The 25,213-nt window shown below is 39.5% G+C and overlaps 1 protein-coding gene across 1 annotated transcript in view; it reads right to left on the bottom strand.

Annotated features, from left to right (window-relative positions):
- Positions 1-25,213, bottom strand: part of Dcdc1 (doublecortin domain containing 1) — a 374,005-nt gene that overhangs the window by 169,510 nt on the left and 179,282 nt on the right. The window contains exons 10-13 of the mRNA XM_051183805.1: positions 14,916-15,017; positions 11,751-11,914; positions 8,682-8,807; positions 4,101-4,206 (exon numbers count right to left, since the gene is read on the bottom strand). Coding sequence (XP_051039762.1) covers positions 4,101-4,206; positions 8,682-8,807; positions 11,751-11,914; positions 14,916-15,017 — 498 coding nt within the window. The remainder of the gene's footprint in view (positions 1-4,100; positions 4,207-8,681; positions 8,808-11,750; positions 11,915-14,915; positions 15,018-25,213) is intronic.

The following is a 25,213-nucleotide window of genomic DNA, read 5'->3' on the forward strand; positions in this document are numbered from 1 at the left end:
ATGTGAACAACAATAGGGGAGTCTTTGAAAGATGTATGTGCCAAATTGTCAACTCTTAGTGGCTTCCAAATCTGGTTTTGAAATGGATAAAAGAGCAACAGGCTGTAATTGTTGAGGGTTACAGTGGTCGCCCACATTGCAAATGGGAATTGTATGTTCCAGATACTTCTCTGTAGGAAAGGTTTTACTTGTCAATAAGAGATTTAAAAGAACAGTCAGGGGTTGGGCAATGACATCTCTATCTGTAGCCAATTTTAAAACCTATGCATTGGGAATATTGGCTTTTCTTTCCCTTCCCTCAACCCCTGTTGTAATCCTCTTAGTGTCTTCTTTACCTCAGTGAGCACCAAGATTCCACAATAAAATGTCCTGTAGATGCCTGTCACCTCTGCCTGGACCCACCTTTAAAGAACTCCTTTTCAAGTTATTAAATTACTATTCCCAATGCGCTGGTCACCTCTCTGTAAATAATTGGGGACACTTTACTGAAAGGATTTTAAAGGTTTTACAGCAAAGAGGGCTCTCCCAGCCACCCCAAAAGCTTCTCCTTACTGAGGAATTTATCAAGGTCTTGCCTTTTCATTCTACTATTTTGGTTGACTTTTATTTAAAAATGAATGTATTCTTTCAAAACTAGTGAGGGGACATTTACTTGAGATGAATATTTTCTCATTTCACTTGGTCATGGGATCCAATTAGTAAATAATAAATACCCACAGACTATTTTTTTTTGTTGTTCCTTCTTAGCATTAGAGTGTATGCCATCTTACAGAGTAAAAACTGGGCACAGTAAGAGAGAGAAAACCCGACTTCTGCCTCCTTTTCCAAATATCTCTTTGAGATCTTTTTTTGTTTTAACCATTTAAGTTTGAACTGATCTCTGTTGAGTTTGTTAATTAACTCATCAACTTGCTTCCATTTACCTAACTCTGTGCATGCAGACATTGAAGCCGACACAAGCAAGATAAGGCTCTGTCCTTGAGGAACCCTTGGTCTAGCAGAGAAGATAAAACAAGAGCCACCAGAGCCATCTTCCTAATACTCAATCTGATGTCTCCTCTCATCAAACATTCCAAATACCTTCTGGGAAAGAATGGATAATCAAAATGTTACTGTTGAACTAAAACCATTCTGATCCCAACATCTTCAATAGAACCTACCATGTACCCTTCCTGCTCCCAGGTTACCCTGAACTGGGGTTGAAGAGAAGAAAGGCATAGATCCCAGTTGCTTGCTTGCCATTTAGCCTATCCAAAATATCACAGTGTGGGTCTAGCATGAGACCTTTTCTTTAAAAATAAGGCGAAGATCTATAGAGGGAGATGTCAAGGTTGACCTCTGGCCTCCACACACACATACCTGCATGGTAAGCACAGTTATACATACACATGCACACACATGCCTACAACACACTCAATAACAATAGTAATACCAAAATAGTAGCTAGTTCAATGCTATACTATTAGAAATTTTCTGGGGCTATCAATACCAGAAGTATGGCGCAAGGGAAACAGAGACAAGCAGTAGAGAAAGAAAGGAAGGAAGGAAGGAAGGAAGGAAGGAAGGAAGGAAGGAAAGAAGAAAAGAGGGAGGAAGAGAGAGAAGGGAGGAAGGAAAGAAGGAAGGAAGTTGAGTTCTAGGCAGTGGGATCTATATGGGTGCAACAGGAAGTGAAGTGTTTCCACAAAGCAGCCAATGAACAATGTGATTCCACCAACACTCAGAAGATATGGAGAGCTGGGGCTATATGAAACCCCATCTCAAAAATCTAACACACACACACACACACACACACACACACACACACACACACACTGTGTGTCTGTATGTTTGTATACATGTATGTCACTCTGGATTTTGTATTGGCATTTACACATATTATCTTTATCCCAAGAATTTTCAACTCAGAAAATCAGAAGCCAAGAAAGGCAAGTGCTTATACCAAATCACAAACACTAAGAAGAGTTATAAAAAGAAAAAAGTAGTTCAGAGAACACAAAACAAAGATTCTACTTGGAGGATCTGGGATGACTACACGGAAAAATGCAAAGTGGAGTACATTCTTATGAGCCTAGGGAATGAATGTGAGTGATACATGGCTCAGGCAGGGCACAAAGCAAGCTTCTATACAAGCATATCAAAAGTTTGCTTTGGCACACAGCTCACTAATTCTAGATGTCGGATGCAGAGAGAAACAAGATGATGAAAGACTGGAGATGTCAACTGAGAGTGAGGGTGGCAAGTACTTCGGTAGGTAACAGACATATGAAGAGATTTTAAACAGGAAAACAAAACCAAGAAAATTCTAATAAGGGACACTAACAGGAACACACCTGAGTGGATCTCTGCAAGTGTCATACAGGGATGTGAACCTGGTACAGATTGACTTCATCAACCTGGATCAGACTTGGGGGAATATAACAGCAGGCAGTTTATTCCCAGTGTATTTAAGCCCAGTATAATTTGAAAAAAAAAAAGTTTCCTGATGTAATACAAACCTCAATGAACAAAGAAGCACAATTACATTGTGCTACCCACATTGTGCTAGAGATAGGCACCTGTACTAGCTTAAGGGCCTAAGGAAGGCTCTGGTCTTATCTTGGTCATACAGATAAAATTGAGGTCATTTTGGCTATTAGCCCCCTCTGGTCCTGACTGTAGGAGCTTGGGGGAGCCTATTGGTATCAGGGTCATTTATATTACTAGCTGCTTTAGGTTTTAGTTGTAAGAGCTTGGTATGGCCTGGACCAACAGAACTCAGATCATCAGGCTGTCACTCCAAACTCTTAGCTTTCTGGACAGAAGAACAGGCTTGTCATATTTCCCCTTGAAAAGATAATCCTGGGTACTTAACATTCCTGGTTTCTCTGGAGATATGTGGGCACAAGGGTGTTCAAGCTATGTTCTACACAGAGACCTATATCAGATAACTCAGATGGATTTAAAACAATGGGCACCAGCTACTCTACTATTTTCTAAATCTGATCAAAATCAGCTGGGATTAGAAATACTTTGCTTTCCATTTCTATAGTTACACTATTTCAAGTAACATGCTTGTAGAAACAAACAAACCAAGATTTTCAACACACATTTTGACATAATAAAGAGTCAGTGGGTAACAATAGGAAAAATAAATTAAGCCAGTTTAGATAACGTATCCTTTGCATGTTGTCTTAGAAGTAAAGGCTTGGATTGTTGGGGCAGAATTCCTGCTTTCTTCAGACATGTTGCTTGGGACATCTTTTCCTTCAGCTCAAAAACAAATGTTCATGGCTGACATGAATAACAATCTTGCATTACACAGAGATTTTTAGCTAAGAAATATGAGATAATTGTTTCTCTTCATACATCATAGGTCAACTGATAAACATTACGGAGGATGAATTTCCAAGTAGAAATTTATAAACAGATGTGGATCTGATTGCTGTGAACTGGGTCTAGACCAGTATAGCAAGCAAAGTAAATCCTATCATACAAGGAAGTAGCACATGTTTTTTCTTTCTCTTTTTTCCTTCCTTCCTTCTTTCCTTCCTTCCTTCCTTCCTTTCTTTTTTCTTTTTTCTTGGGGAGGGGGGTCTCAAGACAGGATTTCTCTGTATTGTTTTGGAGGCTTTGGAGGCTGTCCTGGAACTCGCTCTGTAGACAGACCAGGCTGGCCTTGAACTCACAGAGATCTGCCTGCCTCTGCCTCCCTAGTGCTGGGATTAAAGGTGTGCATCACCAACGCCCAGCTAGTATGCATGGTTTTTTATCAAATTATTTTGATGAAATAACAAGAGCTCAGACTTGTCCACAAGTGGCTGGCCCAAGGCAATAAACATCGTAAAAGCTTTCTTAAAGAATCCTAACTTGTTAATTATTCCTGAATGAAAAATTATGACAAACAATAGGATTTATATGACACAATCCAATGTGAACACGGTACACTATGTAAAGTTAGAAGTAATTAATAAGAAGTAGACAGAAGTGCCTGCCTAAACATTTACAAAAACAATTTCTATATGTAAGACAGATCTTTTAAAAAATATCGAGTAACCACAATACAATAGCTGATTGTCTAACATGCAAAACAGGCCCTGTCACAGCACATATGGTCTGACCTTGTTCTGTAGGAAATGGTTCTCCAAGGCCACCTTTTCAAAGCAATCAGGGATCTGTTGGCGGGTACACTCAATGTTCACTGGAAATCCCTCACAAACTTCCCAACTAACAATAATAAGATATTAGAATTAGTTTTGGTAAAATAAAAACATTAAACTATAATATCCTTTATTATAATTGCATTGTATGATTAATGTCCTCTAGTAGTGAAATGGTGTGACACGAAAGACTTATAAAGCATATTAACATTTGTAAGTGAGAAAAACTTTAAAATTTTATCTTGTCATTATGATATTGGGGAATTAAGTCTTTAACTAATTCTTAATAGAAGATAAAAATAATTGTAGAGAATTGCTTGTAGTGGAGGCTATCATCTTTGCTAAGTACAAATCCACTAAGCTACAAATAACAAAGGGCTTTTTGATAGTTACTTATACTAGTTGGTCAAAAACATCTTAGTTCAGAATTTGCAAGTGAGGCTGTAGATGCATAACAGACTAATGGGAATCCAGTAGAAAATGAAATCTAAAAAGGTTGGGTTTTCACTCTTAATATAGACAAGTATCTTAAAAGTGATCAAATCCTTACCCTACAGCAATGACCTGCCTCGTCACTGGTGTTTTAGGTCATACTATACAGCAGTAGTACTCAACCTTCCTAATGCTGTGACTTTCTAATATAGTTTCTCATGTTGTGGTGACCATGAACCATAAAATCATTTTTGTTGCTACTTCATAACTGTTCTTTTCCTACTGTTATGAATTGTATTGTAAATATTTGATTTGTAAGATACCTGATATGTGACCTTAAAGGGGTCATGACCCACAGGTTGAGAACCACAGCTATATAGCATGTTATCCAGTCTTGGGACTTAATACCTATTACAGAGACAACTGTTACATCCGTGTTCATTGCTACTATATTAATAATAACTAGGAAATGGAATCAACCTTAGTGTCTATTACCAGGTAAATGGATAAGAAAAATGAGGCACATACACATGATGGAATATGACTCGTATCCTAGGTGAGGTCACTCAGACCCAGAAAGATGAATACAGTGTGTTCCCATAAATGTGAGTCCTAGCTTCCAATTCTTTGTCTCAGATGTTTAACTCAGAACACACAAAGAGGCCAGATAAATAGAAGGGGACATTTTTTTTTAACTGAGAGACCCACTAATCAAGAGGAAAGTAGTAGATTTTAGGTAAAATGGAAGCAGTGAGGTGCAATGCCAGGGAGAAAAAGCCTTAAGCAAGGAGAGCTATGAGCGTATGGGGGCATTCAAGCTTGTAAAAGGGAGAGCTAACCCCAAAAGGGGGAGATATGAAAAGCAGTGGAAGAGCCTACTACTTCACAACCCAACTTAAAGAAAAGAAAAGAAGTGTAAGGGTAGCAGAATGTATGTGAAAAGAAAGAAGAGAGAAGAATTCTGTTAAAAGATTACACAGGATTAAGGTGGACATTAGAGGAGGTGGAAGAGTAATGGGTGAGTTATACCTTATGGTAAATGCCTTATGGAAATTTACTAGTGAGTAAACTAATTTCAAAATAAAATTATACTTAAAAGAGTTGAAACAGAATTACTCTGTGTGAGTGGTCAATAACTCCCAGAAGACATTTATTTTTCTAAATAAAAACCTCAGTGCAAGGGCATAGATTTCTTCCTATGAATTATTGATCATGGAGATCCCAGAAATCTCCAAAACAGCACAGGTGATTGCCATTGACTTTGGTTACCCACAATAACTACACAGTAAGACCTTTTGCTAAAGACATCACACACTCTGGCTGTAGGACATAGAGAAACCAATCTCAAGCTGACCAGGAAACTCCCTTTTGCTGACTAGTTTTTATAGGGTTAGAAGATGCTATACAGTCTGATGCAGGAGAAAAGACATCAATAGTTTGACTTGGATTGGACCCTGCATGCTATAATACCAACCCACCAAGCAAGAAATGCCTACAGGTGTGAGAGTGACCTTCTCTTCAAAAAATAATTTCATACATAGTCTTATAATCACAGCCAAAAGTCCATAGATAGGAAAGTCATAGGCCCTGAGATAGAACCTGCTGTTGTCATTATGCTAAGTGACTATGCTACTAAACTTCTTTTTAAATGTTTATGTTCATGACCAAAGATCTGGGCTGCTCTCAACCCTGGTCAGAGAAGTTTCTTTTTGCAGTGAGCAACAGTAAGCGGAGACATGCATCAATGGCCAAAGTTCTAAGAATAAAAGACTCACTACTCAGCTCCAAATAGGAAATATTTGTTAGTTCTTCTACCTAGGATGCTCAGGGAACATCATGAAAAAGGAGATGGAAAGAACATAAGAAACAGAGGATATGAAATTCTGTCTTGGACATGAGAAGCAATAATGATCTCAAGGAAGCCATGGTACTTGCACAAGAACCACATAAGATCAAGCTGGCCAAAATCCCAGCACAGATGGTGTAGATCCTCTCCAGGTCCTTTGCTTACAAAGGAGCAGTTGGTGGTGGATAGTTGGTAGAAGATGGAGAAGCATTCCTTATTGAGGGCGTGGCCATTGGTAGGTTTCACATACTCCAGTGCATAGGCAATTCTAACTTTAAATGAGTTATCCAAAAGAAAAAAAAAAGTGTGAAAATTTTCAAAACTTTATAAAATAATAATAATAAGAAAGAAAGTAATCAGTTCTGGACTGATAATGGCAATTGTAATAATAAATAGCAATTCTATCAATAACCTGAAAAATAAGGACATGAGTGGCTAGAAAGATTTCTTAGTGGTTGAGAGCACTGGCTGCTTTCCCAGAGGATGTAGCTTCAATTCTCAGCACCCACAAAGCCAGTCAACAAGTGTCTGTAGCCTCATTCCAGGGTATCTGCTGCCCCCTTCAGGCCTCAACAGACACTGAACAGACAAGCATACAGGCAAAACACCCATATGCAAAAATAAATACAATTTCAAAAAAATTAAAAAGAGAGTGACTATTAAGGGTTGAAATGTCCCATTGTAGAATGGAGAAAGAAGCTTTGAATAGAGTATACAATTACGCAAATTAACACATTCAGTTAGTAGTAAATGCAGACAGCTTTATGTTGATATACTTAGGAGCCCAATTACACAGCAAAATAGCACCTTTGGCTCCCAACAAAACAAAATTCAAAATGACTATGTGAGGGCTAAGCAATAAACAGCAGGGTACATGAACTAAAATCTAAACTTGTAGCCAGAAATCTAAGGAAAGTCTAAAGAATTGTCTAATATGTTTCTATTATCATGTGTGTACACCCATGCACTCATGGCATGTGTATGTGGTGGAGGTGTACATGCTACAGTGTTCATGTAGGACAGAGGACAATGTTGGAGAGTCAGTTTACAGCTCCCACCTTTATGTGAGCTCTGGGGGTTGAACTCATGGCACCAAGCTTGTGCCTTTACCTCTTAAACTGTTTCACTAGCCAGCTCTAAGCAAATTTAACAAAGATTTCTACACACAAAATAAATCTTCCTCTAAATAGAAAGATTCTGGTGAATTATTTTTCTCTCTACCAAGCAAAAGAGAACAGGGAGAACATATCCAAAGCTTTCATGGATAGAGGAAGCAGTCAATGGGGTTAGGGCCACAAAACCAGAATGTATATCCTTTTGCTTTAGCAATGCATTGTCCCTGCCTAGAATGAGTGAACCTCAACAAAATGCTTTTGGATTTTTGGTTATGCCCTCTCCTCTATCCTAGGTCACCCAGCTCAACCTAGTATTGGCATCATGCTTCAACAACCAATATGCTATTCACAAGTTACATATTTCTATTTAAGTTTAATATAATTTAAATAAATTATAAAACTAAGTTCCTTAGACCTAGTAGTCACATCTCAACCAGTCATAGACCATGTTTCCATCATGTACTGCCTGGTGGGAAAGCATTAATGTCCTTAAGACCAACTATGCCAGTCTGAGTCTCCTGGCTCATCATGTGCCAGCAGTGTGAGCTTGGGCAAATCGTTTCTTATTTTCTTGGCTTTTTTTCTGAAAATTGGAGAGATAACAGAGACTGTTGGGGTTAAACCATTATTTGAAAATTAAATTAAAATGTTATTCCATTAATTTACAAGTCAACAGTGAATAGGTAACAGTTTTTGTTATTTACAGATAAGCAACTGTTCGTAGGCAGTTATGAACAAAATGGTACTATATTTCCAGATCCTCCCAAGATCCTTGACTTTCCCTTCCACTGCCTTATGGATCCCCTCATACGCTGTGTTAGTTTTCATTTCATCATTATCAAATCTAGGAATTAAATATGAAAATTTGGAGAAAAAAACCTATTTTTTATCATAATGAATTCACTTAAAGATATTAATTTGGAAATAATCACAAAAACAGCTTTTATATTTCAAATGAAATTGTGACTTCTTTAAAAAAAGAAACTACTCATTTCTGAGTCGTTTAGGCCTGACCCCATTAGACCATGAAGTAAATCAATACAAATATTGTTTAAGGCAATTCAAAGAAATTATTTCAGTGTTTCAGATCTCTTGCTGTGAGAAATCCTGAATAAGCTGATGGGTTACTTTAAATATACATTAATTTACTCATCACATCCAAGTAGCAGAGCAGCATCAGCATCCATAAAGGTCTTATAGATAGCAGTGGTACCATCTCTAGCAAAAGCAATCACTCGGTCAAAGGTCAGTGCCAAAACAGGGCTTAAAGGAGATCTGAAAAAAACAAACAATCAAAAAAAAAAAACTGTTTACGCTACCTGCATAATACATAATGCACATTGAAATTGGAGCACAAATAATAAGGTATTTGGTACTTATATCTAATAAAACCTACTATTCTTGAACTTCTATTATAAATACACATCTGAGTTTATTTAGCTGGTTCAAAATGCATCAAGTATGTTTGCAATATGTACAATTTAAAAACTTAATTATACCAATGAAAGACTGTAGTTAAGAAAAACAAGTGTTCACCTAAGTCATTTTCCCTGTGTATATAATTCAGTGTACCCATAGTGCATCTGGAACTGGTAATGAAATAAATGCATCATATTGACTATAAACAACTATTTTAGAAGCTCACTAAGTGTTAAGTATTGCATTGATCTGATTTCCCAAAATATTATAAGGTTGTAGGTGAATTTAAGAATTAAAATCATATTGAAAACATCTTAAATAAAAAGCAGATCTTCTAGAAACTAGTTTTCTCTAGATAGATAAGAAATATTTAGGGTTTAACTCTAGAATGTTACCCACATTGTTGCCCATGAAATATTATTGCCAATAATATTTAATCTGCATTTACTCCTGATAATACAGACAAGTTCAGCATGTGGGAATACTGCAAGAAAAGTGTTAAAATTCTCGAAAAACAAATACTCATGTAGAGAAGCACAACGAAGGTGAAGGAGATGCTCTAGATTAAAAGGAGATATTGAAATGAACCAAACACAACAGAGGAAGTCTACCTAGCTACTGGGTACACTAGCAAGCACCACAGCACCTGTGGGTAACTGACTAAAAAGGGGGTGTCAGAGGATAACATGTTATTATAAACTGTTTTGCACATATTGCGGTTACACGGAAGGTTCTATTCTTCAATCTGCCAGAAGCACTTAAGGAGTAAAATTTTAATAATTGTCTGCAATTACTTTCAGGAGAGATAAACAAATAGGAAAGCTCATTAAATAGGTGAATCAAAATGAAGAATATGAAAATATTTGTTATAATATTCTTCCCACTTGTCAGCAATTTAAAATTCTTCAAAATATGCAAAATTTGGGGGAAATTTAAACATTCATTTTTATAAGAAGAGTATGACTGCCTATTTCAAAATAAGTTATACGCTGCAAAAGACTTCCTGAAAACAAACACTATTCACTCAGTAAATATTGTGCAATTTCTCAGTGTATTTTAAAGTTTGTACCAATATAATTTTAGAAATAACACATTTTAAAAATTCCAATGGTGGCAAGATGCTGGCATAGTTACCTTGTGCTCTGTACCATCACATTAATGCTTTACTTTCAAAACTAGAAAACAAATTGCATCATCCTATTAAAATAACAATCACAGAAACTTACGCAGTTCTCCAGTCACAACCATCACCTGATTCTGGAATGTTCCAGATTAATGGCATTGTACTATGTGTTTCACAACTATGACTAGCCAAGAATACACTTTCAATCTTTTTAAAATACTGAATTATAGAAAATATGATAAGATATGGTAAAGTCATTGCTTTCACTTTGACGACGACATTAAGAGGAAATAGCAGTACGCACTTGATTAGAGCTGTTCTCCGCATGGAAAGGGCTTGATAAATTATCCCTAAATTCTTACTACTGTGAAATCCATTTCTGTTTTCATCATTGTAAAAACAATTCTACTCCCAATATAACTTAGATTAACTTGAATTTTGCCTATAGTGAAAATGTTGTTATTCCTTGTGTATTTTCTAATTCTGTAAATTATACAGCATATGTTTTAATTTTACTCTCTTGGGACAAACAAAACAAAATTTTGCGGCATGACACAGCTCCCCCCCCCCCCCCCCAATACCTTCATGTATTTCTAAGGAGACTGTTGTTTGAGGTTTGAAATTTGGAGCAAACACCAAATCTAGTGGGTTCCTCGTTTGCTGAGATTTAGATCTGTCTCTGCTGTTTTCGTTATCGTTAACATAAGATCAATTCAACCTTACGTGAAACACCATTTCGTTTTTCCTCTAAACAATGAGCTAAGAAAATTAAAAATGGGGGAAAAAAAAAGGTGTGTTTAAGTTTCTTGACAAGCAGCTTCAGGGCTCAGCTGGATGTGTCCTGTCAAAATATGCATACATTTCTGAGAAACTCAACACCAGAGCCCAGCTTGTCAGTGCCTAGATACAGCGGCCTTTTTCTTTCTCCAGAAAGACTGATAATTTTATGCAGGAATTTACCAATCCACAAAAATTTACACAATGTTCAGCAAATAGCCAGTAATTATTGTCAGCTAATGTGAGGCGCTGTGAGGAACATAACTTTGATAGGAGAGGGTCCTTAAGCTTTACCAATTTATCTTTAGCTGTCCTGTCATTGGTGCTTAGGGGTTAAGACTTTATTTGTGAAAACATAGAGATATAGTGGGGAATCATGTTGTCTACAGCTTCATAAATCTTGCTTAAGATCCTTTTCAATTACCATCCATTTCTCCTTTAAAAAGGGACAAAAAAATAGAGGAGAGGAAGCAGGGTCAGGGCAGTGTGTGACAATGACAGTGTGATGGGCTTGGGCCCCCGTGGCGTTTCCATCTGCTATCATTAAGGTGACTACTCAGACATGAACAAATCCCTCTTGCTGTGCTGACAGGCAGACCTCAAGAACTATGACAAGGCATTAAGACAGAAAGTCAGAGAGAGGGAGGGAGAGAAGCAGAGAGAGAGAGAGAGAGAGAGAGAGAGAGAGAGAGAGAGAGAGAGAGAGAGAGAGAGGGTCATATTCCTTCCATAAACAATGTTGCCTTGCTTAAAAAAATCTTCTTTAAATTTTATGGGAATTTTAAAAAATGTATTTTTTTTTTCTTTTTCTTAATTCTTACTTGGCTTTTCAATTCTCCTGCTAAATTAGCTCTCCGCAGAAAGGTTGAAGACACACCGAATAAGCACATTGCTCATACCTGTATGCTTTCCCATAAGAAAGCCAAATTTTTTGCCCATTCTTCAGCTGCAGTGGACTCTTAATCTCTTGACCATGCTCATCAAAAATCCGAGCTGAAGACAAGTGGAGGCCTTGTGACTTGATGGAGGAACCTTGAAGCCGTTGATGGATTCTGAGAAGCAACTGATGGAGGGCAGGTGAAGGGGATGAAGAGGAAGACATAAGCTATGCGAACATCTGTAACAAACTGTCTCTTCTCTGGTCCAAACAAACGATAATTAAATTCATATAGAATGTTAAAAGAAGTGTGAAATGACGGCAATGTTTAGTTCAGTGTAAAGTAACAAAATGAGCATGGGCTTTTAACCAGCAGGGGGTGCCACAGGCTTGTGATTGAGCCCTGACCCTTTGGCACTGTGCCTGAAAGCAGATGTGACAGTCTCATAGAAAGAGCGTTTAGCTTCCACACCCAGTAACAATTCTCTTTGATGAGAGCTATGCTTGTCTTGTCTGCACTGCATGGTTTGTTAGGCCCTTCCAGACCAGATTCAAGTTTTGCTGTTAAAACAGTCTGTGTTCCTATTCCCGGACCAGCTTCAGGTAACTGGGTGGTATAATCCCCCACTTGCAGGGCTGCAAAAATGGACATGCCTCTCAGGCTTTGCTGTCTCTTTCAGAACTCTTCTGCTAGTGTTTGAATTGCAAGCCCTGAAAACCTTGGGAATGATTTCAGGACCTGATGTCTGTGAGTTGTAAGACACAACTGGAGTGAGGTTATGAAATGATGTCACTCATTGTTTTAAATAATAGCACTGCCAGTGCTATGCTTCTTTCGGGCAGAGACTAAGCTATGGAGAGGGTTCATATTTAAAACACATTTCAAATGTAAAGCAAATCCAGTGGAACTGCGGCACATGAGGTACTTTAAGAAGACATCTTTCATTATCATCTGTCACCTTTGTTTCAGCTTTCCTGCCCCTGCTCTTCCCAGCTCGGCACTCACCCTATCCATCACTCTGCCCCCCTCCCCCAGCCTTCTGTCATAGACTTCCCTTTCCTATCCTCCTTGTCAGTTCATACGCTTCTCAATTTCTTATCACTCTGTGGTCCCTGCAGAGAGGTAGGCTGTTCGTTTTCTCTCTCTTTCCTTCTAGTAACTTCTACTGAAGGCACATTGCTGAGACTCAAAAGAAAAGAAGTTTTTGGGTGTCTCACTTCATTGGCCATAAATTCTTGACTAAATGCAATACTCTTTTTGGTCAACAGTCACACTTACAGAATGCCTCAGAACTAAGCACTGCCTGATTGAAGGAAAATGATAATAACTCTGATGTTAATCAGCCCTGTATTAGCCAAACTTTTAGGAGAGCATCAAAGGGCTGGAAATGATGAAATAATCCTTTTGTTTCACTAAAATTAATACTTCTTACCCAACAGAACCAAATTCTATATGTTACAATAACAACATCTGTTCTCTTTAGTTGTTTAAGAGGTGAAAACCTGCATTGTTTTGTTTTCCTCACAGGAAGTACAAACGTATTTTGGGATCTATGTATTATATTTCCAATGCCCTACCCTTCCTTAATTCCCTCTGCTCTCAACCCTTCAGCTTAGTTTCCTTACTTTGCTATGATTTCAGAAAGCATGTAATACCAGTCCTTTTTTTTTTTTTTTTTTTTTTTTTTTACATCACCAGGACTTTGTTTTAGAGGTAACACTTCTTTGTAAAGGAGAAAGACATAAAAGATTGAAGGCCTGATCCTGGAGCAGGGCTGTGTACAAAGGCCAGTGGTGTGAGGAGACAGGCTCTGAGCTCCCAAACACATGACCACATTCATTTTCACAGGAGTTGCATCACAATCTCCGCAATCTCTGTTTCCCCAACTTGGTGACAGACTGTACTTTATGTGTTCAGGGATGAACATTCAACAGCCTAGGGAGGCAGGGGCCTCTGTGCCTTTCATCTGTAGATCATTGGCTAGGGCTGGGCTGTGGAAACCAAAAATTGTGATAATCTTTATCCATTTATCTTTAAAGCTATCATCATTGGGCCTTTACAGGATAAGAATTTGTTTCCAGACCTGAGAAGAGTATAAAACAATCTCTTAGACTGGTGATTGAGACAAATGTCTGCCCAAGGAAGTGGGCTGCTTAGGATGCTCTCTGTGGAGTTTTATGATGCTCCTAATAGAAGTTCTGCAAACCCCACCCCCATTTACTTCAAAGCACAATTTCAGTCAGTCATTAGTCAATACATGAAGTTTGCATAGAATAACAGCTTCCTGTATAAGAAACCGCAAGTTTCAACATTTACTAAAATGTATAAAATACTCAAATGTAAAAAGGTTGGGAGACAGGTAGAAAATTCTAGAAGGACTTTGGTACCATGCTGATTTCTATAGTTATGGACATGATAATAAAAGGAAACCAGCTAAGGCTTTGGATCTTTCTCTAATAAATTAAAGTAACATTTCCTGTCTCCCCTGGGTTCAACCAATGATCCAATGAGTGCCACCCAACTAAGATGCAGCTTTTTAAATTGGCTCTACAAGCCAGGTTGTACTGAACAGAAGAAGAGTCTGAACAAAGAGGAGGCAACAGAGCCCAAGATACTGGTGTGCACTCGGGCGCATAACCCCAATTTGTAAACAACGGGGTGTTCCGTGTCCTTTTATGCAAGACAAAAGCTCAAAATAAAGACCCTGAACATGTTGGTTCTGCCTGAAAAACATCCCAATTATCTGGAAAATAGGCAAAGGTAAGAGTGCCCAAGATAAATTCGTGGGATTTACTCACAATGAGCATAGTGGAAGACCAAGGCTGTATGTTAGTCACTCAGGCGCATAGCTTAGAAATACTATGCTCAGAGTATACCCTCCACCAAATGTTATGGCATTTCTTTTTAAAGTATAAAACTTAAATAAAAAAAAATGGAGAACAAGTTTGATGTATCAAAAACAGTACCCAATATAAAAATACTTTCAAATACAAACATACTGATGGCTGAGACATTATTAGGTTAAGGTTCAGGAGTCAACATGCACCTGTATCACACCTTGTAGAACAACAAACAACTGCTACTTTATAAACTGCCTTCAGATGTAATTGTTTACATTAACCCTAAGTTACACAGGAAATATAAGTTACACAGGAAATGCTTATGTTCACACAAAGGATTACTCACTCTTCGCATTGTTTCGTCACCTTGTGCTGGGCTACCACACTTTAAATCATTTCTACTGATGTAAACAGAGATCTCTCCAGTGTCTTTACCATTTTCAAATACCTGGAAAATAAACACATGCGGACATATGTACAGTGACCTGTGTAAAGCAAGAGACCAACTCTCTGAACAGTCCAAGCAACTGGATGGAAAGCCAAGAGTTCCACGATGAGAAGGGAAGGCCTTATTCTGTTTGGTCTTGGTGCCTCACCTGACTCCCATTCTCTACCATCTTAAAATAGCAGAGCCCGGAACAGATGCCGAAATGGCAGACATCGAAAGTCAGTCAGCAACCAGTTAACTAGCTCATTCCCTGCTCCTTGCAAAAACATGAGTCCACAAATCGCATGGAGAACGTTCAGTTCTTATTTAAAAGATATCAGTGTTCTCTTCGTCTTCTGACTCATTCAACAAAATTCAACCTGACAGGTTTATTACATAACAGGATGGTGAAGGTCAGACATTTTAACTGCACATACTCAACAAGTTGTGGAAAACAGAGATAAAATATTGCATTATGCAACAGTCACTGGGAAAAAAGGAAAAAAACGAGAGCGGCAAATGTTCTGGTCAAAAGGATCCGAATAAACCAGTCCTGACAGGACGGCCCCACTAAAGTGAACACTCCCCCCTGCCCACACTGAGGATCCACGCAGGGTGCTCCATTCACCAGGCAAGAAAAGACTCAGGCCAGAGGGAGGCCTGATGAATAATTTAAATCCTTGCTTTTTAGTGGTTTTTTTTTCCCCCATCTAAAGTTCTTTTCTTCCCTTTCTGATGCCCATCACATTTTAGTGTGGACTGTTTTATATATTTCTTGTGCTATTTCCAGAGAAGATAATTCAGGAGAATAACTTCTTGAAAAACAAAGAAAACGGTCTTTTGTTATTTTGAGACAGTTCAAACTTTATTTGGTGAGTTTTAACCCAGTTTGGGAAATAATGTGTTTCAATAGCTCTTCTGCAACCTCTGGGGGTGAGGGTGGGGGAAGGAATTTAATCATGGAAGAACCTTAGGGATGGCCCCACTCAGTGCTCCTGCAGAGATATAGTGGCCCAGTGGACAGCCTTTGGCCTCTGCTTGGCAGCACTGGGTTTTTACTCCAGGAAGAGTCTTTTCCTGATGGGGATAAAAGGAAGGAAAGAAGGAGGGAGGGAGAGAGGAAAAATGGGAGGGAGGGAGGGAGGGAAGAAGAGAGAGGCCCCTTTTCTGAGTAACAATACAATTCTCAGTCAGCAGTTTCTCTAAAGTTGCAAATCTAGAGGATGAGTGGGAAGAGTGTCTTGCTGTTCCAATAATCTCTTCAGGCCCTAATCTGAAATGGAACGCTTAAGCAACAGGAATTGATGAGGAAGGTGGCCACTCCAGTTTGTGTTGCCAGGTCTAAGGCTCAAGAACTTACTGAGGCCCCTTCATCTAGACTTGCTGGACTGTGGGCTCAGTCCAGGAAACTGTATTCTAGGAAACAACAGGGAGAGTGCTAAGGGCCTGAGCGTGCAGTTGAGCAGAGCTCTGCCTCCACACTGAGCACTGGCATTAGTTGGCTGCTTTGTTCACTGCAGATAATGAGACTTCCCGTACTCTGTCCCAGAACAAGAGCCCCATGGACAAAAACCAAAACCAGAAAGAAAAAACAACGCAGGGCACTCAAAACAGAAACACTGCCTCTTAACTCTCCTAAGGGAGTTAACTCTCCAGGCTCCTAAGAAAAACAGGTGCTTTTCACAGTTAAGCAACCATTCCTCCAGCAGCAATCTTTAAGAATCTACTTTCTGAAGGAAACGCCTTTGGTTTTTAAGCTCATGGAACTGTGCCTACTCTCACTGCCAGTCTTGAGATGCTCGTTGGCCCTCCTTTGTGTGACAACTATTTCTACTTCTAATGTGCAGTGCTTAGACACAGACAGCTCTCTAGGTTGAATGTTTCTACCACAGAGAGATGTAGGCAAATGAAAGCTTGCTTTCCTATTGCTTCATTGTTGTTTTAAGAAAAAGTAGCTACTGCCACGGCTACCTAGAGGAGCTTGGCATGACTTCACTTCCTATAGCTTTAAAATGAAATTCTCACCCATGGAGCAGAGCAATGCCAAAAGCAGCCATGGCTAGCGTTGGTACTCTAGGTAACAGAACCTAGAAAATAATAACCTGGAGCCACTTACAAACATGGCTCACGATAACGGAAAAATACCTACAAATAGCAATTTACATCTATGTCCCTACTCACATGAAGAATGGAAATTCCAAAAGGGTTCTCTGTGGCATAGTAGTTGCATTCTCCTTCATGCTGGCATTCACTTTTCTTGAGCAGGGTTAAATTAAGTTGACACCAATGGTTCACTGTTAGGTTGTGGATGTATGCGTTCATTCAAAAAAGTGTTATTGGGTCCTACATGCCAAGTACTGGTCAGGAAGTTAAAATATACTAACAAAGTATAAGATTTCTGTTTATGAGATGATTGTTCTCTGCCAGATAAGATGGAGAGGCAGACAAGCCATACACACATTAAGGAAGAATTCTATTGGCATATGAAGGTACAGCTAGAGTAGAGAGAGGCCTGATATTCATATGATTTGCTGGGCCTTCTTCAGCAAGAAGAATACAAAATCAAAAATGAAACACAGTATTAAATATTCATCTAGAAGAACAAGACATAATAATTTGCACACATTTCAAAGCTCATATAGAAAAACCACTCTAAACATTAAACACAGTGGCAAATACTCACAGTGATTAACCAGTCTCCAACCACATCTTTGCACGGTTGTTTTATAACAATTTTTATGAAAAGGAGCACAGAGCACTTGGCCCCAGCCACAGTCCCCCTCACCAAAATCAGGCCAGAAAAAATGATCTCTTTCTTTCTGTCATATGACTACCTAAAACTTGTATTACTGATTAGAAAGGTTTCTCCTGCTGTCTTAACTCTTTGGTCAGTTCATAAAGGCTCTAAGGGTCAAGTTTGAATTTGATTAAAAAAAAAAACTTTCATCAGGTTTCATTAAAGTACAAACTATAAAATGTGGGAGATTCACTGGCTCTATTAATTTCACAGCATGCTTGTCTTCTGTTAACCATGTTGCATTGCCTGTCACTCTATCATACAGAAAGTAGAACCCTTTCTGTGTAATAGGAAGATAGCAGCAGCTATCTTTCCACATCAAATCAGCTAGGACAACGGAACTATCCAGAGAAATGACCACTATGTCTGAACTCAACATGCTACACTTTAGATCTTGATTCTCAGTGAAGGGTCATGTGTTAAAGGTTCTGTCTCCAGGATGCAGGGTGCTGCAATTGGGAGGCCTGGAAGCCTTTAAGAGCAGGGCCGACTGATAGATCCTAGGTTGCTATTACTTCACCCTTGAACAGACAATGGGATTCCAGATGCTGGAGGCATTTTTGCTCACATTTTACAGACATGCTGTGTTATGCTGCCTTGCCACAGGGTCCAAAACCTTGGAGTTAATCAACCAGGATTGGGACTCCCAAAACTGTGAGGAAGAATAGCCATTTTTTATTTAGGTTGATTATCTCTGGCATTTGGTTACAGTGACAGAAATAATGCTAACATACCCCATGCCATTTTCTCTGAGCCATACCTCAGAAATGTCATAGCAACTCTAAAACAGCTTGGTGCAAGGGAGATCTCGAAAGGAAAAGGAAAAAAAAAAAAACTGGATTGAAAGAGGTAATGGTTTTAACTAGTTGTAGTTAAAATATATATTTGCAGATTTTATAGGCATGCTCACTCATATGACCACCTGTATAGTCAAGATTGGCCTCCTCTTGGTGTGTTTAAAGGGACTTATGCATTAACTACATGTGCATGCTGTTCTGAGTGAGGGAGAAGGTAGCAAGTACCTTGTGAAGAAGCAACAATGCAGTAGGCCAGGTCCTATAAGCCTGGGTCTGCTGAATGTCCTGAGCATAACAGTAAGTAGATGCTCAGGACAGACCCCATTGGAACAGTGATTTGGAAGTAAGTGGGGTGTGAGACAAGCAGAGAGACTTGGAGGAAAGCACTGCAGCGGAGGAAACCACAGAGCAACGAAACTCAGCAGAAATGAAATGTCTGGCATGGTCCCAGGGTGGCAAGGAAGCTACTGCAACTGCAGCAGAGTGAGAGAGGCAAACACGCAAACACGCAGATAGACATACAGGCCAAGAAAGGAATGGGGAGTCAGTAGAATGCTCCAATAGTATAGGATATGGCTCAGGATGCTCCAATCGAGCAGGAACAGGGTATGGCTGAGGTGCCATGATGGATGGATGGAGATCGAACCAACCTTCTAGAGGCAGGTCTCGCCCTCTTGTTCTTCGTGATGCTGCACTGAGTCCCCAGAGTGGCTGGCTGGAAAGCTTCTGAAATTGTCTCCTGATCCATCTCGACATGAGTGATGGGATAACAGATGGACACAACCCACCTTCCTTTTTAAAGTTTTTTCTTTTAATTTTAAACTGAACCTCAGGGACAGAACTAAGATCACACATCAGGCTTCTGCCATTAACACCTTTACCAGCTGAGCCAACTTTCCACCTAGCTGACAGTTTTAAAGGGATCAGTATGACCACTGCTTTGGGAATAGACTGCAGAGGCAAGGATAATTGGAAAAGTACACAACAGTGGCTGAAAGCATAACATTAACCATGGGCATGTTTAAGAAAGGGCCTGTTTTTATTGGTTGTTCCTGAGTAGTGTTATTTGCTGATGCTTATTAGTGGGGCTGAGAAATAAACCCTGATGGCTCAGCTAATATTGCTGAAATACTACTTCCACATCTATGGATGTAAAGTAATCAACATAAATATAACTTCATATGCAGTAGTTGTAAAGACATGCATTATCAATAAATATCAAAATAATTCTATTTACTCCAAATACATCATTAGACGTGATTAAACTATATAGAGTGAGGTGACTTGGATGGAGATATGTGAGCCGGTACCAATCATTGATAAGTTTGCCTAGCATCATTTACAACATCTCTTTATGGGCTGTGAAAGCCCTTGTTCTGTGCCATTATGTGCCTTTAATACTATAAGTCTGGTTAAGAGCTAGCTGTTGGGGAACAGCAGGTTTCCAACTCTACTCAACCACTAGGCAGACCACCCAGGAAGCCCTCCATGACGTGAGCAGAAGGCCAAGTGCCTGAGCTTCAGAATGCCTCAGGGCGCGATGCTGTCAAGAGGCAATAATAGAAAAATGACCCCCACAGTATGCTGCCAAAAGTCAGGGGCTGCACAGCAACAGGATTTACACTGAGAGGTCTCTGCAGATAGATAATGCAGCATCACAAAAAAATCACCTGCTATATTTCAGGTGGATATAATTTAAAATGTTGCAATAAATGTATGTGTCACCTTAGCTTGGGGTCCCCTGGAATCAGACACTGAAATGAAAATCTGCCTGCAGTAAGTTCGCTGGGGTACATTCAGGAGCAATGCGGGGAACCCCCAAATGCAGAGTCAGGGGTGAAGGAGAACTGTTGGCATCGTCACAGACTTCTCTCGGAGGTCTGGAGCTAGAGTGGCCCACATCCAGCGGTAAGACACTTCCCTTTGAAATCACCTACCAGACAAAGGCTACATGTAGGCAGCCTTGTAGGTGGAGGCCTCACTATAGGCCAAGTAGTCTTTCTGCTAAGGACAACTGTTTGGGAAGAATGTAGCTGTAAAAGTTGGGGATGGGCTCTCGGTCCTGCAGGGATAGACCAGTTGACATGCTGTCTGATGAACACAAAGCAGTTCAGCGGGTAGGCCACCCTGTCACACACCTGAGCCCATGCCATCCTCAACCAACCCAGGTTACTTAAGAAGACAATTAATTTTATGTTTCAGCGAAGTTCACCATTTAAAAGTACAGAAAGTAGAGGGTTCTCCATGAAATAGGATTGTAGGAATGGACTAAAAGACTGTAACCTCAAAGTAGTCCTCCCCCAAATTTGTCAAGGCATGAAATTCCAGTGAGAAGTTCACTCTTTTGTCACAATTAAGGAACCTCAGCTGTAGAGTAGAAGAGACAGCTGGAGTAAGAATTGTTATTTATTGACACCTTTATGTTCTATGATTGTCAGTCTGAGCTCATTGAGTCAGGGGCCAGTGGGAGATCAAATCCAATGGCTCCAACCAATAGATCATCCTTTTATCTGTCCTATAAAGTGGATCCAAAGAGAAAAAAAAACTGTCTAAAACGTTTTGAAATAATCTTAACTACAGAGGACATACATTCTAAGAACAAATTTGTGAGAAATGGTGGGAATAAGAACAAAGGATACCTGGCAGCCTAAACTGAGATAAGAATGACAGGAGGGCTGAGGGAGGTGGAAGATGGTGAAGTCTGCAATATGGCCTTCATCTGCTGAGTCCCTTCTTTTAGTGTCTTCAGTTACATTTCATGAGGGATTTTACTCCCATTCCATGTCTGTACTTAACTATAAACCAAGAAACGGTCCAATAAATATGGCGGAAATCCTGCCAAAATCATCCTTTTATCCAACTAAATTTCTCCCCTTATTTACTCTATGACTAGTGGAAGTCATCTGCAAGAGAACAATAAGGCCCTATGTTGGGCTCCTGAGTCCTCAGCCAGGGAATCTAATGAACTGTTGTGACGAGACTATCATGAGGGAAGAGAGAACAGGATTTTCAATCTGGTCACATTAATTTAGTGCCTAAAATTGTATTTAACTTGCATTAGAGTATCGTGCATGTGGATCGTATGCAGTATGATGTGCTATATACAAGGGTTTGGCAAATGAAAGGGTCTGTATGTTCCTTTGGACCAAATGCTAGAGAACTTCTGATGAGCCAAGCACAGCCACAGAGCCCATATTCACTTCACTAAGAGTAGGGAACACTGCAGAGTTGGATGAACTAAATCAGATCCCCACATTCCCAGTTCTAGAAATCACACCTTTCAACTGGGGATAGAATAAAAATGCTAATGCCATTCAGATTTGTTTTTAAGAAACAAACTGTCTGTGGCAATAACTTTTGCCTAAAGTGAATAGCTGCTTCATTCAATTATTCAAAACATATACAAGCACTATTTACAGCAAAGCATTTTTATCTTAAGTAATCCATGTTTTAGGTCACAAAACTCTAAGTAAAGTTCTAAGCGGGTTTGAATGTATGTCCTCATTGCAGATACTGGACAGTCTGCAAGTATGTGTTATTCAGATAAAGAATTCTGCTTGAAAATGTTCATGAGTCAGACTAACATAGATGTCAGTGGGTAATACCAGGGAGGAGAACATATGTGGGCAGGGAATCTTAGCAACTTGAGCATATCAAACACTCTGTGAAAAAGCTAATTGAGAGGTAAAAACAAATTAACTGCTATGGAGAAGGACAATCTCCCTGAGAGAGAGAGCGTGCCGGCAGCAGTAAGGTTCAGTGGTTCATTTAGTGGGAGTCACTGCTGGGATCATAATACAGCTCTGGCCCGAGGACTTTCCCTGCTGACTGCCCACCTGGCAATTCTCTGGGCACCTTCTAGATGTCAGCGCTGCACAGGGAAAGCCTGTCTCATTACAACACGCTCTGCATGGGAGCCAATGCCTCCAACCAATTGCTTTTTCCCCCGAGTTTGCTACGAAAGCTGCTTTTCTGTTCAGCACGTGGAGAAAGAGAAGATTGGATCTTCCAGAGCACAAAGATTTACATCTGGCTGCAGATGCCTATCAGCAAAAGGGGCCCTGGGAAGAAGAGTGGGGTGGGGGGCAACTCAGTGCCCACTACCATTTGCTATCAGTCAAGAGGTTGGAAGGTACACATGATACTCTCTTGAGTCTCAAAGTGTCTCCGTTTCTTTACCTGTAAAATGGGTAGCCCAACTGGTCTATTAGTGTATAGTCTGCGTGTGAGGAATGATTATTTCTATCATGTCTAACCTTTAAAGACAATTCTCAAAACCATAGTGATGAATACGCTGTTACATTACAATTTCTTTTCAAATGAAGGATGGGTTGTCACATTTTACTACTCATTTTTAAGGAATATCTTAGTTCTTCCCCCATTGTTTACTGGTGAAAGAGACCTTCCCTGGGATATAAACATGAATTTGGGGGGAAATGGGCAAATAGGAAGGAAAGAAAGAAAAAATTTCCCAATGAACCAAGGGTATAATATAAATGCAGAGTTAACAACAAGAGGTCACAGGAAGGAAGGAAAGGAGGGAGGGAGGGAAGGAAGGAGGGAGGGAGGGAGGAAAGAAGGGAACCCACAATTGTTTTATGGACAATTGACTACACTGATCTAATTCTAGGCATTAAATTGATTCATGGAGATCTAAATGAATAAATAAGCTTATTAATGAAAACAAATGCTTAGAGAGCTTTGAATTTGCTTAAGTGACCACAGAAAAGGGATTTACATCTTAAAAATATCTTTTAGGTTTGCCTTAACAGTAGAAGCTCTTAAAAAGATATATTATTTACATGTCTCATTTTTGGTATCACATGGTACAATATAATGCCATCTTTTAAAGGAGCATGCAGGCATTGATTCCCATTGTGGGAAAGTCCTTGGCCATTTTTTGTTTCTTTGTTTGTTTGTTTTTGCTCAACAACTGTACAACAAAACCAGGACAGTTTCTAGGTGCTCCTGTACTATTGACACAGCTCGTCTTAGAGTTCAGGGCACAGAAATAACTAGGAAGTACTGTAAATAAAAGTCAGCATCTTTTCTATCAACTAAATTAACTCATTTTTTTAAAATATAAACAAGCTGATAAGATACAATGTCGGAAATTTGGAATAAGGCTAGGAAGGCTGGCACATTAGCTTTTCCTTCAAATAATCACAGTATTGGGCTTAGAAGGACAAAGAAAACTTTCTGTCTATAAGTCACTACAAAATTCCTGTGGTTTACTTTATTATTGTAAATAAACATCCACTTTCAGGCCTGACTCTAAAGGCAGTTTCCATTGTTGCCTGGCCTGGTCCCATACCCAGATTTTGTAAGCTTTAGGTGCCACAGACACTGGATCTGTCTCCACTGGCAGTATGTGGAAGGCAACTCAGAAAGCTTAAGTAACCGGTTGTGTGTGAAAAGGCATCCTGCACCCACGTTCTGTTCTGCTTCCCCCATGCCTTTCCCTCCTACTCACACATCATGGGCTCTTGCCCATCAATCCTCCAACACAATCAACCACCTTACTAGTTGCTCTTCCCTCCCACCATCCCCTACTGATTTGCTAATACCCTTTCCCATCAATCCTTTTCCATCCTACTCTCTCAGGCTAACATTGTTGACAGCATCTCTGTGGGGGTGAAGAGGAGGAGGAGTTGCAGGCAAAGCATAGGACCAGGAAGGCAGCAGTCACTGAGCCATAACAAAGGCAGATGTTCTCATAGTAGCTAGGGGTATTGGCAGCAGTAGGGGATATGGAGTAAGAGGAGGCTAGGAAAGTAAGAGAGTGCCTGGTATACCTGTTGTCCAAAGAGCTTCACACAGTATAGAACACAGAGAGTGCAACCGTTGAAGCTCCTCAGCATAGAAAGACTATAAAATACAGTAGCCAGAGAATGTACCAGAATATCTCCACCAACCAGACAAGAGTACATGCTGTGGATGAAGCAACACAAAAAGATTTATACGGATAATAGGATTACAGTCCATTGGACTTTTATTCTGTAGTTCCTCAGATTGCATTTTAAAATTAAAAACAAACAATAACAACACAACCCAAGAACCTTCCCACAATGGGAATCAATGTCTGCACACTGTCCTTTAAAAGTTGGCATTATACTATACCATGCAATTCTAAAAAAATGAGACATGAGCCATGGTAATAATGTGTCTTTTAAAGAGGTTCCACTGATAAGAACAATTTTAACGATGCCTTTGAAGTATCAGAGAAGGAATGATGAGGATGAACAGCTCAGTAGAGATGAGAAAGCATCATTTATAGTATGAAAACTGCCCTATATGATGCCTTGCACCCAGTTCTTAGGGAGGACCATCAGTATTCTAGATTGAGATGACACGTGTGATGGATTATTCAGTTGACTGACTTTAATTTTATTTTTGTATAGTTATATGTTATATATTAAATGTATTTCCTATACCCATTGTCCCCACCCTTCCCTTTGTTCAACCCACTCCTGTTTAGCTGTTTTGTTTTTTTTACTATCTCATTGCTATTTTTGTTTTATATACACATGCATGATTATATATGACTATACAAGATCTAGGAACCACAAATCAGAGAAAGCATATAAAATTTCTTTCTGAGCCTGACCTCTAAGGTTAATTTA

The sequence above is a fragment of the Phodopus roborovskii genome, unplaced genomic scaffold, assembly GCF_943737965.1.
Source record: "Phodopus roborovskii unplaced genomic scaffold, PHOROB, whole genome shotgun sequence".
Lineage (NCBI taxonomy): Eukaryota > Metazoa > Chordata > Mammalia > Rodentia > Cricetidae > Phodopus > Phodopus roborovskii.